This window comes from Danio aesculapii, chromosome 7 (genome assembly GCF_903798145.1).
Source record: "Danio aesculapii chromosome 7, fDanAes4.1, whole genome shotgun sequence".
Classification (NCBI taxonomy): Eukaryota; Metazoa; Chordata; class Actinopteri; order Cypriniformes; family Danionidae; genus Danio; species Danio aesculapii.
In genome coordinates this window covers 5,971,170-5,986,429 of record NC_079441.1, presented here as the reverse complement: position 1 = coordinate 5,986,429, position 15,260 = coordinate 5,971,170, and the positions used below count along the sequence as shown (strand labels likewise).

The 15,260-nt window shown below is 38.9% G+C and overlaps 1 protein-coding gene across 2 annotated transcripts in view; it reads left to right on the top strand.

Annotated features, from left to right (window-relative positions):
• The window catches only part of intu (inturned planar cell polarity protein), a 59,078-nt gene extending 44,054 nt beyond the window's left edge, over nt 1-15,024 (top strand). For both annotated transcript variants that reach the window (XM_056460985.1, XM_056460984.1), the window contains exons 9-16: nt 2,298-2,351; nt 6,423-6,485; nt 6,681-6,899; nt 8,585-9,061; nt 10,346-10,440; nt 10,591-10,780; nt 12,749-12,885; nt 14,308-15,024. In XM_056460985.1, coding sequence (XP_056316960.1) covers nt 2,298-2,351; nt 6,423-6,485; nt 6,681-6,899; nt 8,585-9,061; nt 10,346-10,440; nt 10,591-10,780; nt 12,749-12,885; nt 14,308-14,419 — 1,347 coding nt within the window. In that variant the 3' untranslated portion in view covers nt 14,420-15,024. The remainder of the gene's footprint in view (nt 1-2,297; nt 2,352-6,422; nt 6,486-6,680; nt 6,900-8,584; nt 9,062-10,345; nt 10,441-10,590; nt 10,781-12,748; nt 12,886-14,307) is intronic.
• The last annotated feature ends 236 nt before the right edge of the window (nt 15,025-15,260 follow it).

The following is a 15,260-nucleotide window of genomic DNA, read 5'->3' as shown; positions in this document are numbered from 1 at the left end:
TTACTACTCTTTTATGAGTAGTTAAAGAAGACCTATTATGCAAATATCACTTTTATAAGGGATTTACACACAGATGTGTGTCAGCAGTGTGTGAATATAAGCAGCTTCTAATAGTCCAAATGTATTAATTCTATTATTAATAATCAGGCTTGATATAAACAGTCTGCAGAAACACTATGATTGACATTCTTCCTTTGTACGTGTCATCAGACGGGGAAAGCCCCGCCCACTACTGACCATCTCTCCCTCATTAGCATAAACAGCCCTAAGTGAGAAGCAGCCATCGGCCATTAGAGTTTTGAGCTGCTGAAGATAATGTCAGCGTAGACTAAGAGGATTATAAATGTGGAGTTTTAGATGAAGCACAAATGAAGATCGACAGGGGTCTCCATAGCCTGACACATTCTGAGACACACACTTTCAGATCTTCACACAGAGAACGCGAGTCCTGTTTTGAATCTGTTGCTTTTCTGATGCATAGGCATTTGTAGCTCCGCGTTGTTTTTCAAAGAGGGCGTGGATCACAAGCTCATTTGAATTTAAAGCGACAGTCACCAAACTGGCACAATTAGGATGTTCACACAGAATGAGTTTTTCCTCTATAACGCACTACTTTTTTATTGTTTATCGATGTAAACGTGCTTGACGGAGGTATTTAATTTTGAAGCGCCGTGCATGTGCTTTACAAAATCTAAAATCAATCTGCATGAATCCGCAGATCTTTAATATGTCTGCAGATTCTGTCTGGCCATACCTATACGTCACAATAGGGTTGAAAATGCACACAAACGACCTGTTTAATGTTCAATTATGTCAACCAAGCATCATTTAAGGCCCCGGTATACTTCCTTTTTTTTCTTTTTTTTCTTTTTTTTCTTTTTTTATTAGAATATACAAAAGGTACACAATTTGAGCTAATGCAAATACAAAGAAAAATGAAACAATAACAAAAATACAAAAAACAACAACAATACAATCAAGTACCGGCAGGTGCGTGTGTTTGTGCGTGTGTTTGTGCGTGTGTTTGTGCGTGTGTTTGTGTGTGTGTGTGTGTGTGTGTGTGTGTGTGTGTGCGTGCGTGCGTGCGTGCGTGTGTGCGTGCGTGCGTGCGTGCGTGCGTGCGTGCGTGCGTGCGTGCGTGCGTGCGTGTGTGCATGTAAAGGTAACATGGTAAACAGGTCAGAGTACATACAAAAGGAACAATAACAGTCACAAAATGAAGCAAGTAACTTATTTAAGGATTGACAACAATGCTAGTGATATAATGATAGTAATAATGACAGTAAACAAGCAAGAAAGGACAACAGTAATAATCATTAACAACAACCACTACAATAATAAAAATATTAATAATAAAAATAAATCCCAAGTACTACACCAACTACTACTACTACTACAGAGAGTTTCTAATGCTACAACTATTACTACTGCTACTACAGCCACAACCACTACTACTCCTACATTGTGTACTACTACTGAACCTATTACAACGACTACTACCACTGATACTACTACTACTACTACTACATCTACTACTGATACTACTACAGGAATGACTGCTACTACAACATCTACATCAACAACGTCTACTGCTTCTGATACTACTACACAGACAACGACAACGACTACTACTACTACTACTACACATTCACTACGTCTGATACCACTATACCAACGACATCTACTACTACAGATACTACTTCAAAAACCCAAACTACAACTTCAACCACTACTACTACAACTACAGCAACCTGAATAATGACAATGGTAGAGATACTTGTAATAATGATAATGAGGAGATAACAGGACAAGTCAGGACAGTACTAATAATAATGATAACAAAAGTAGAAGTAAATACTTCCAACAAAATCAAAACTCTGAGTCTTGAAAATCTCTCTGCGAGCGATAGTACAGGTGCGGATATATCTGCACCAGCTCTGCTATATTACATTTGAAGAGCAGGGGGTTGGAAGATTGGATTAGAAAGAGGTTGTATCAGTATCACACACCATCACAACAGTAATATTACAGGACTCCTTACATTCCAGGGCCATATGCACTCATTCACGCTTCCCCGACCCCAATTACAACACCCCTGACAATTGCTACTTTACAACCCACCCACTGCAGGTTTTGGAAACAGTGTAGTGTCACTCAGCATTTTCAAACATCTTTTTGTCCTCAAATGAAGAACGACAAAAATAGCTTAGTTTGAAGTGTATCTGGGCATTTACTCACTCTCATATGCTGTAATGTGTAATAAGTGACACGTCTTTATGTTTTGACTGATTCTGCAGGTCGAGGTGGACACTGTCCTGTCAGACTTTGAGTCGTCAGATTTCGGGGACATGGTGAGATTATTGTGCTTATATAACTGGCCAGTCGTCTGTGATAAAATGTCGTTTTTTGGGGGGGGGGGGATCATGATGTCTGGAGTGAGGATGCTGAAAATTCAGCTTTGCGTTACATTTATTAACAACTGGTGTAAATTTAAGTACTAAAATAACTACATTTTTAGACAGCACAATAACAGTGTTATGTAATTACATAATGCTCTAATGTAATGAGTTTCAGTCACATAATATTAACACGTTTGATAGTCTGACCAATCTAAAATTCGTATTTGTTTTTGTGCAATATATTTATTACTTAAGTTGCATATCACAACAGATTACACAGTTACAGAATAATAATCACGAAGACACAGCAAACATATCCCTCCCATCAACCCATTCCCTAAAAGAAAAGAAAAGGGGATATGTTTAAATCAGGTAAAGAGTGTTTCCCGAGTCTATGTTTAGACCATGATACTCCCCTACTCCCTCAGAGCTTGTTCTTGTTGTAGCAGACTGCCAAGATTTATATTGTACTTCAGGAAGTCATTAAAAGGTCTCTAGATATCTTCAAACACATTTTGTTTCTTTTTATTATTATTTTTAGGGGTATTCACCTTTATTGTAATAGGACAGTGGAGATTTAGAGACAGGAAAGTATTGGGAGCAGAGATAGGGGAAGGGTCTGTGAAGGATCTCGAGCCGGGAAACGAACTCGGGTCGCCGTGAACACTTCGGTGCCATGAGTCGACGCACTAACCACAAGGCTATTGGCGCCGACAACATTTAGTTTCTTTTGACAATGTATGTGATCTTTTCTATTGACATATGTGACGCCATTTCTTTAATCCACTTTCCAATTGTAGGTTCATTTATATTTTTCCAGTTAAGAGCAATAATACGTCTAGCTTGTGAAATACACATGTCTATGTATCTGACCTCTTTGCTTTGTAATAGAGACCTGACAGGATGTATACCCATGTTAAAAATTTTAGGATCCAATGGAAATTTCTTTGATGAAATTTGGTCAATTATTTCAATAACACCTTGCCAAAAAGGTTTCACTTTCACACATACCCATATACAGTGGTAAAGTGTACCTCTTACCTCATTACACTTCATACAGGTCTCTGGAATATTATCGTTAAACTTGTGCAGTATACCTTAGTAACACCTTAGTTTTGATTCTGAGGATTCGTTAAGAGCCAGATACGATCAATCCGTACAAAGAGGAGATTGAACTTTTATCGTAACAGTGTCCTCTAATGAGGAAATGTTAGGATTATCTAATTATAGATTATAAGATGAGGATATAAAACTTATAAGTTGAAGATATTTAAAAAATAGGTCTTTGGATTGTCAAATTTGTTTGAAATTGCGGCAAAGGACATAAATACTTCATCCTCACTGTACATATCTTGTACTTTCCTTAACGCTTTATCAGCCCATATCCGAAATCCTGCAGCGCTTTTTCCTGGTTTAATAATAACATTACCCCAAATAGGACTAAAACGTGACCAGGAGGGATTTATATTCAGATATTTACTAGAATCAAACCAAATATTAATCATGTTCAATACAATAGGGTTGTCTGTGTTTTTTCTGGTCTGCCGAATATAGAAATAAGTGCAGTGGGATTTGTGGTGTAACAGAACAGGATTCCAAATCCATCCAAAAAGGAGGACTTTCAGAAGACAATTAAAACATAATTTGTACGCAGCTGATTTCCCAGTGATGGGTTGCAGCTGGAAGAGCATCCGCTGCGTAAAACATATGCTGGATAAGTTGGCGGTTTGTTCCGCTTTGGTAATCCCTGATTAATAAAGGGACTAAGCCAAAAAGAAAAGGAATGAATGAATGTATGCAGCTGAGTTGCCCAGTAGGCATGGGATGATAATTCAAGGTATACCGTGGATTGGAAAAGTCAAGGTTTTAAAACCGCCAACATTTTCTGTAATACCGTATGTGTTTTTACCCAGACATTTAAAAAGAATATATTTTAGAGCAGTGAGCACAATACCGTGATATTGTGAAACCGTGATATTTGTTTGGACGCCGCCCGCATCTCATCTCTCCAACTCTCCCATCGATCTATTCAAACATCTTGTGTCCTGGCTAGCTCTCTGCAACTCTCCCATAGTCACCCACTGAAGCTAAGCAGGGCTGCGCCCGGTCAGTACCTGGATGGGAGACCACATGGGAAAGCTGGGTTGCTGCTGGAAGTGGTGTTAGTGAGGCCAGCAGGGGGCGCCCAACCTGTGGTCTGTGTATTTCCTAATGCCCCAGTATAGCGATGGGGACTCTATACTGCTCAGTGAGCACCGTCTTTCGGATGAGATGTTAAACTGAGGTCCTGACTCTCTGTGGTCATTAAAAATCCCAGGATGTCCTTCGTAAAAAAAAGTAGGGGTTTAACCCTGGCATCCTGGCCAAATCTGCCCACTGGCCTCTATTCCTAATCATCCTCATATCATAATTGGCTTCATCACTGTCTCCTCTCCACCAATCAGCTGGTGTGTTGTGTGCGGTCAAAATAGCAGCCGTTGGATCATCCAGGTGGATGCTGCACACTGGTGGTGGATGAGGAGATTCCCCCCTCTGTGTAAAGCGCTTTGAGTGCCCAGAAAAGTGCTATATAAATGTAAGGAATTATTATTATTATTAATTATATACATATTTTTGCACTTATTATTATCACTATCTTTGTAAATAAACTCACTTCATTGCATTTAGTTAGTCTTGGGATTTTGTTCCTCACGTGTTGATCTGTGTTTGCTTATGTGTTTCACCCAAAATTAATGTTACTCTCCTTCCCCTTGACTCACCATCTTTAAAATTGTAACAGTTATCATACCTTCAGAATCTTATACCAGCACCATGCCTACTGCCCAGTAATACCACTGAATGTCCTTTAAGTGACATTTAAGTCCTCCTCGATCGAATGGTAGATATAATAGGGTTAGACGTAGTCTGGGACGTTGATTTTGCCAAATAAAGTTGGTAAACTGAAATTCTTACTAAAGGAACAAAAGGAGTGGAGTTTTTATTTGATCATAATATGGGGAATAAGTAATGGAAAAACAAAAGAGTAATTGATCAAATATAAACAAACTAAAAACATTAATGATAACATTAGAAAAAAGAAAAACACAGAAAAGTTTGCAAAATTAAAAACAAAATTAAAAAGAAAAATGCAAATATGAATGCTAATTTCAAACCTACAATAATTTAATCTTAATATTAATTAAAACTTAAGTAACTAAATCAATGTGACATTTTTTTAAAATCCTATTTGCTAATTTAAAATAACCAAAAATAAAGTGTTGTAAAAACAACAGGAGCATTAGAAAAACAATAAAAACACAGCAAAATTACTAAAGCCCTAAATAAGTGTGGTTTATTCATAAACTAATTTCGAGAGGATCACGTGCTCATGATCAACACGGCTGGCTCCTCATTAGCTCCGTAATCTGACCCATTAGATGATTACGGAAGCATTATAAATAACCAGAGTTTTTCACTCCAGTTATCTTCGTCTTGAAGCTTCCCCCCCCTTCCACCCCTACTTCCTCCCCCTTTTTCCGATAGGGCGTCACGGTGGCCCAGTGGCTAGCACTGTTACCTCACAGCAAGAACACCGCTGGTCCAACCTTCTATCAGGCTATTTGGTGTTTCTGTGCGGAGTTTACATGTTCTCCCCGTGTTCGCGTGGGTTTCCTCCGGGTCACCCGGTTTCCTCCCACCGTCCAAAAACAAACCATAGCCAATCGACTAAACCAAATTATCACCGAAAACAACTCTAGTTCACACTTCTCACGCGGCGACAATCAGGGGAGTCCTCGAGACCTACCTGAGCTCGAACTCCCCTCTCGCCCTTCTAACAGGAGGGAGCCCCGGGCTCGAGGATATTACGAGCTCAGCGCTCTCTCCCAGGACAGCATGCCAAATACGCTTTATTGATTATCAGCTAAGTGTGAACTCTTGAAATGGATATAAATGTGATATGAAAGCTAATTCAGCATGTTTTCAAAGCTGTAACATTTCAGTGATGCTAAAATAACCCTGTGTGTGTGTTTTCTCATGGGTCAGTCTGAGGATTTCTACGGCATGAGGCGTCTGTATGTCATTCTGGGCTCCTGTCTGTTTTATAAGGTGAGTGTTGAACCTCTTGTATATCATTATTATGCATCACATAGAAAATGTTGCAGTTATTATAAATTCAACATAGGCTCATTCTGAAAACGTAGCCCCATGTACATTTCTGGAGATCGTAAACTATGTAGCCAGAAGTATGTATGGCTGCATTTCCTCTTTAAAATGAACGCTACGGGGCGGTCTGTGTTTTAGGGATATCTGATCGCAAACCACCTGCCGAAAGAGGATCTCCTGGACGTGTGTCTGTACTGTCAGCACTACTGTCTGCTGCCACTGACATCAGAGCAGCGCGTGGCACAGCTGGTGGTGTGGAGAGAGGTGTTTCCTCAGCGCAGAGAGACCAGAAACAGCTCTGCACATCCAGGATACTGCCAGCCGCACGCTCGACACTTCCTGCTCATAGTGGGCCTGGTGAGAGAGTGCTGTCTTAAAGCGTTCTGGGTGTTTAGGACAAGGGAGCCTGGTTCCCATTGATCTCTACTGATTTAATGTTTCATATATACACTCATCAGCAGTAAACTGTAAGCGCTGGTACTACAGGTAATGCAGAAAAGCATATAAAGGAATGTTTTTTGCGGCAGCTCATCGATGCCCTGTTAGTTACAGATCCGCTCCCTCTGCGTCTGTGCTCAGGCTTTTCTAGTTACACGTAGCCGTTGGAGATAAAATGTTATGAAATGTATATTATCAGCTTCTCAGACACATAAAGAGCATTCATAAAGGTATATACACACGTTACTCCCTTTCATTCGGTGTGGTTTTTCAAAAGGCAGTACTATAAAATGGTTGCTTTTTCTGTTGTGATTTCCGCTTGTTTATACTGTGCGCTCCTGCGTTTGTCCACAAACATTGCCGACCGCAACTTGCCATGACGTAAGCTGCGTCTTAAATGTCACACTATGTACTTATGCACTTACACACTTAACAGCATGGTATATGTATGTAGTAGTGATGTGACGTTGTGCGCCGAGGCTTCGAAGCATGTATCAAAAAAACGATACATCTCGCAGTGAAGCAGTGTGCCGGAGCTTGATTCGTTTTGCCATCGCCACGTGAACAGTGACGTCCGACGCTTCACTTTCGCCTATACCCACGTGACTGCTTCGGATTTTGATTCAAAGGTTTAAACGCCCCCATGGGTTAGTAAAGTGTATAGCGAGAGATTAGCCGTCGATTACATATGTTTCTACTGTTTCAAAGCCCTGCACTGGTCCCATACACCAGTAATTAAACTAAAATACTATAGTAATTTATAGTAAAAAGGTTTTGAAGCATACTAAAGTATATTAGCGTATTTTTACAACTATCTTTAACGAAAACCACAGCATATCGTAGTATAGTGTTTAACGGAGGCCAGCTGACAAGCACAGCCCGAAAACCTCACTCACATAGCCTCCTCCTTAGTGCATTCGCCTCCCATGCAGGAATCGCTGGTTCGATCCCCGCTTGGAACTGGTGGGTGGGTAAATGACTAGTTGGAATGAGATGTAAATACTTTTAAATACCTTGGATTTTACTACAGTCATCTGTGGTGTAATGTAATATACCTAATGTGTAAAAACTACAGTAATTGAGTAATTTGTTTATATTAATGTTGTTGTATTACTACATGAATGAGTTGGTCAGTTGTGAACAGTTGACATTATTGCAACACAGTGCTTTCCACACTTTAGCCAGCAGAGGTCCTCATCGAGCTCTGATTTAGAAAGCTTCGAATAACGGACCTTTTTCCAATACAATTGAGTCGAGCGCTTCACTGGTTCAGAAAGCTTCAGTTCACCATCACTAGTATGTAGTGTCGTCCCAAATGGAGCACTAATGTTTTTTACTAAGCGTAAATTCAAACCGTTCAAATTCGAAACTCAACAATACACTCTGGGCAGATTGACTACCCTTCTGTTATATTGGTGGCTGTTTTTGCCCCATTTGCTTCCATTATAATGACATTTTTGATGGCAAATCCATGACAGCATATAATCATGCATTCTTGATTGTTATTCGTTAGGTAAAATGTGTAATTTTTACTGTTTACTATGTGAAATTTCACTTATGTATCGCGTTATACCAATTGTTTCTGCTGGTTTGCATGTTTGCAGAGGCACTTCATGCAGTGTGTGCTGCTGGAGGCGGGTGGCTGTGCGTCCTCTGCTGCAGGACGTCCCGCTCCAGACTGTGTGTATGTGGATCAGGTGAAAGCCACGCTGCTTCAGCTGGAGAGTCTGGATGCCGGCATCGAGGAGCGACTCTCAGCTCCGCCCACCCCATGCCTCTCCTGCGCTGACTGGTTCCTGCCTGCTGGTGGGCGGAGCCAGCAGGACATTATCGGCAGCTCCCCGATCCTCAATAGGCTGACGGCAGCAATTAAACCCCCGTCACCAAGTGGAATAGGGCGGAGTCTGTTCGGGGAGGCGGGGCCAGCCGGTATAAGAGGACGCAGAACGAGTCCTCAGAGGAGTCAGTCTGACAGCGGCAGCGAGGGTCACGCTGACGGGGCGCCCTCTAGTGGAGCTCGCAGAGATTCACTCGGGTCTGGGGGGTCGGACGGCAGCTTGGGCAGCGCTGGGTTTCTCAAGGTGTTTTTCTGATGTCGTTTATTGTTTATGACTTGCTGTTTGACTAATATTAAAGCAATCAGACTCTATATCAAAAGGATAAAATAATTCATTAACGATACGGGTATATAAAAGAAATACTATGTAATGGTCAATAAGTTATGATAATGCTGATAATTTTGATTTATTTTATTTCTTAATATAATATATAATATTTAATATTTAAATATTACTATTTTATTATTATCTATTATTATCTTTATGCTGTTATTATTGAATTGTTTATTCTTAAATTATTTCCCAAGTGTTGTTTGGCAGTTCGGTGTTTCTCAAGGTGTTTTTCTGATATCGTTTATTGTTTATGACTTGCTGTTTCACTAATATTAAAGCAGGCAGACTTTATATTTACATCTCAAAATCATCAAAAGGATAAATAATACATTTATAATACGGATAAATAAAAGAAATACCATGTAAATAGTCAATAAGTTATAATAATGCTGAAATTTTTTATTTTATTATTATTTTATTTCTAAATATTATATATAATCTTTCATATTTAAATATTACTATCTTTATTATTATCATCTTTATAATATTATTATTGACATTTTTATTCTTTTTTAAATTTTCCTAAGGGCTGTTTGGCAGTTCTGGGTTTCTCATGGTAATTTTCTGGTGTCGTTATTGTTTAGGACTTACTGTTTCACTAATATTGAAGCAGTCAGACTCTATATTTACATCTCAAAATGCTAAAATAATTCATTTATAATACTGATAAATATATTATTTAGATCATATTAATCATATTATTTAGAATATATTAGAGCAGTATTTCTCAACCACGTTCCAGGAGGACCACCAGCACTGCATGTTTTGTCTGTCACACCCAATACAGGTCTTTCAGTCTCTGCCAATGAGCTGATGATCTGAATCAGGTGTGTTTGTTTAAGGAGACATGGGAAATGTGCAGATCTGGTGGTCCTCCAGGAACGTGGTTGAGAAACACTTTATTAGAGTATGTAATCTATATAAAATATATAAATATACACACACTATATATACACATTTTACACACACACACACACACACACACACACACACACACACACACACATATATATATATATATTATATCATAATATTTTTTTATTCTACATGTAGTATATATTTAAATTTTGTTATCAATTATAATTATATACTGTATATAAATATAATTTTCATTTATTTGTTGATTTGTGTTGGTGTAAATTGCAGATTGAAATGTAATTGAGATGTGTTTTGTTTTGTTTTGTGTTGTTGCAGATGCCCAGGTTAAAGCATCCGAACCCATTTTATCTGGGCTCTCTGAGGAAGAGTCTGAGCGAGCGAGAGACGGAGGAGATGCAGAGCGTCCTGCAGTGAGTCAAACACTGACTGTGTGTGTGTGTGTGTGTGTGTGTGTGTGTGTGTGTGTGTGTGTGTGTGTGTGTGTGTGTGTGTGTGTATGTGTGTGCGTGTTTATACTGTTGTGTGTGTTTATGCTGTTGTTGTGTGATTGTTTTTGTCAGAGTGACGGCGGGTGCGGAGAACACGCTCTTCCACTATGTGCTGATGGAGTCAGTGCAGGGCATCTTCATCGCTCCCACACACGCAGAGATCCATCATCTGAGCGGCTCCATCCACCCGCAGCTCATACACAACTTCCAGCACTGCTGTCTGTCCATCCGCCAGGCCTTCCAGCAGAGCCTGCCCACACGGGTAATGACCTGCACTCACACTTGCTGCCTCCCGATTCGGATACAATCATCCTAAATGGTATTCGAAGATAGAATTAATACACTACCTGACAAGAGTCTTGTCGTCTATCCAAGTTTTAGGAACAGCAAATAATAACTTGACTTCTAGTTGATCATTTAGTATTAAAGAGGCTTGTATGAAAGGCAAAGGCCTCTAGATTACGTTTATTTTACCAGAATAAAACATGATCATGCCTTAATTTTTAATGATCTCATTAGGACAGTAAGGTTTGACTCCGCTTAGACAAGACTCTCGTCACTGAACAGAAATAATGTCCAGTATAGAATATGTCGTCATGCTGCAGTGGAAACAGAATGAATATTGTGTCTGACTCCATCATGAGCTTGGAGGACTGCATCCATACATCTCTGCAATGACTCAAATCACTGATTAATAAAGTCATCTGGAACGGCAAAGAAAGCGTTCCTGCAGGACTCCCAGAGTTCATCAAGACTCCTTGGATTCATCTTCACTGCCTCCTCCTTCATCTTACCCCAGACATGCTCAATAATGTTCATGTCTGGTGTCTGGGCTGGACAATCCTGGAGCACCTTGACCTTCTTTGCTTTCAGGAACTTTGATGTGGAGGCTGAAGTATGAGAAGGAGCGCTATCCTGCTGAAGAATTTGCCCTCTCCTGTGGTTTTAATGTAATGGGCAGCACAAATGTCTTGATGCCTCAGGCTGTTGATGTTGCCATCCACTGTGCAGATCTCTCACATGCCCCCATACTGAATGTAACCCCAAACCATGATTTTTCCTTCACCAAACTTGACTGATTTCTGTGAGAATCTTGGGTCCATGCAGGTTCCAGTAGGTCTTCTGCAGTATTTGTGATGATTGGGATGCAGATCAACAGATGATTCATCAAAAAAATCTGCCTTCTGCTACTGTTCCAAACAATTAAGTTGAAGTCAAGTTATTATTTGTTGATCTTACAACTGGAATCGACGACAAGACTTTAGTCAGGTAGTGTATGTCCCAAACCATAGTTTATTAAAAAAAGTACACCAAAGGTTCCCGGATAGTCTACTATTTACGATAACATTTCGAGTGTAGAAGCGTCCATACTCTAATTGTTAAAATTGCCCACAATACATTGCGTGTTGGATGTGAATTCGATTAGAACTACAAACTTGAGTAATAAATGTAAATAAACTACAAACATGGCGGATGCGTGAGACCAACCTTCAAGTCAAGTAAAGAGGCTTCGGTAAAGCTGTTTGAATGACTATTAACTAATATCTAGCCAACTGGAATATATTTAAATATTGTTTTCCATGTTATATCTCATCTGCAACAACAATGTGGACTTCAATGTGGAAATTAACTTCCGAATGCATAATTATTGAAAGAGCTGAGGAGATTTCTCTGCATAAAAGACTACAGAATGGCAGATTAATCTGAATCTACAATAAGATAGGAAATTAAATATGAAAGAAAAGTAGATTGGGTGGCACGGTGGCTCAGTGGTTAGCACTGTGGCCTCACAGCAAGAAGGTTGCTGGTTCGAGCCCAGGCTTGGTCAGTTGGCATTTCTGTGTGGAGTTTGCATGTTCTCCCCGTGTTGGCGTGGGTTTCCTCAGGGTGCTCCGGTTTCGCCCACAGTCCAAACACATGCTCTATAGGTGAATTTGGTAAGCTAAACTGGCCGTAGTGTGTGTGTGACTGAGAGTGTATGGGTGTTTCCCAGTACTGGGTTGCGGCTAGAAGAGCATCCGCTGCGTAAAACATATGCCGAAATAGTTGGTGGTTCATTCTGCTGTGGCAACCCCTGATAAAAAAGGGACTAAGCTGAAGGAAAATGAACGAATGAATGAATTGTACTCATTGGTAAATCATTTTTATGTCATTATCTACAGTTGAATCCTGCAGTGTTGTTCGTCAGTGTTGTGATGATGGTTTGTTGATGTGTGAATGTGTGTTTCAGGAGCGTCGAGGGCCAGAGCGGCACAGCACTGCAGGTTTGGGTCCCGTTAAAGAGCACGGAGTCCTGTTTCAATGCAAACCCCAGAACTGGACCGATCAGAAGAAACCAGCGCCGACCATGACCTACTGGGTGATCGGGTACAGCATCTCACACACACAGAAACACACACACATACAGTTGAAGTCAGAATTTTTAGCCCCCCTGTATTTTTTTTGTTCATCCAATTTCTGTTTAGCGGAGAGCAGATTTCTTCAACACATTTCTAAACATAATAGTTTTAATAACTCATCTCTAATAACTGATTTATTTTATCTTTGCCATGATGACAGTAAATAATATTAGACTAGATATGTTTCAGGACACTTCTATCCAGCTTAAAGTGACATTTAAAGGCTTAACTAGGTTAATTAGGTTAACTAGGCAGGTTAGGGTAATTAGGCAAGTTATTGTATAACGATGGTTTGTTCTGTAGACTATCGAAATAAAATAAAGCTTAAAGAGGCTAATAATTTTGACCTTAAAATGGATTTTAAAAAATTAAAAACTGCTTTTATTCTAGCCGAAATAAAACAAATAAGACTTTCTCCAGAAGAAAAAAATTCACAGCAGGACGATAAGCAATTTGGCTGTTTGCACCAGAGGAAACATGACAGAAATGTAAATACAGCCATTCAGAAGCACAGAATAGTGCACTCACTGCACTCCAACGACATGGTATAGTTTATAATCGAATTAATACATATTAAACCTTTTTAATATGGCAATAAATGTCATGTGAAATAACATTCAAACTGACATTATTAGCATTTAACACTGAATAAAGCACATGAGCTGTACCTGAGCTGATCATTGTCTGATCATGTGTTTTAATGACCTAACCATAACCCTGTTCACAGAAATGGAAAGCCCTTTCTAAAATATAAATTTCAGGTGTTGGTGAAGAACTAAACTCCTTTTAATATGGAAAAAATTCCTTCTACGGCATGCCGTTGCTTTTATTTAAAACACGACTTAAATCAGGCTTTAGGACAGATAGTCAGGCTTGCTTCTGTTGGTGTCATCAATCTGACAACCTGCGTGTGTTTTGAACCAGGAGTGCAATACCTAGTTCAACCACCGGGTGTCAAGCTTACATACTGCACCTTTAAACAATTGAGGTGTTTTTATAACAGTAATCCCTAAATGAAACGAGGAACATAATAATAATAAAATATATTTTTTAAATATTAAAACAGCCAAATTAAAATAAAACTCGCCAAAACAAAAACCAAAAAGCTAATTAAAATGTTTGGACATATTGTATTGAAAATGTTTTTGTATTTAAGATTCAAGCTGCAGGTGATTTTCAGATGTCACTCCTGTATTAATATGTGGGACTTCTTAAAAATATTTCCAAACAAGCACGAGTATTTAAACATCAAATATTAGCTGCTATTTTTTATTATATGTATGAAAGCATACACTAATCTGCATACATCTGAAAACATCTGCGTATTTTACAACTCTGATCAGCTGTGTGTGTGTGTGTGTGTGTGTGTGTGTGTGCGTGTGTGTTGCAGGCGAATGCTCCTTGAACCAGTTCCTCAGGAGTTTTACGTCTGTTTTCATGACTCTGTGGCCGAGGTTCCTGTGGAAATGGCCTTTCGCCTGTCTTTCGGTCTGGCCGTGTAGCAGAAACGGGTTTAGATCGAAAACACCATCAAAACATACTTTCAGACAGGTATGGAGGATACAGAGAGAGAAACCTGCACCGCTGGTTCACACATAAAGGGAGAGTTCACCTAAAATTCAAGATTTATTGACTTCTCTTTCACTCACAATCTTGTTTCTTTGTATTTTGATGATATTACAGTGAATGACAGCCATTGACTTCAATATAAATACTTTAATAGGGATACTTTAATCAAATAATAGGAGGGAACCTGCAAAAATAAGGTTTTTTTTACTCAAGAGTTTTTGTTTCTTCTTAATAATTATTTTTTAGGGGTTTTTCACCTTATTATGATAAAGTATAGTACAGTAGTAACAGTAGAGATTTCAGACAGGAAAGCATTGGGAGCAGATTGAGGGGAAGGATCGGCAAAGGACCTCGAGACGGGAATTGAACTCGGGTCGCGGTGAGCACGTCGGCGCTATTTGTCAGCGCACAGTACCACTAGGCTATTGGCGCTGACTACTCAAGAGTTTTTCTCTCATTTCTAGTTCAGATATCTAAAAATTCTTAACTCAAGGAGGGTTTGTTGTACAATTAAATCGAATTGTTAATATTGTTTGTATGTTTATTGTTTACATTACAATGTTTTAATATTATTTATATATATTTAGTTTACATTAAAATATTGTATTATTTTTTAAATTATCTATAATAAATAAAAACAAGTTATTTATTATAAATTATTTAACATTATTACTTAATAATAAATCAAAATTAATATTAGTTTTATATTTTATTTATTTTATTATATTTTTTAAATATTATATTTATTTTATTATATATATATTTTAAATATAA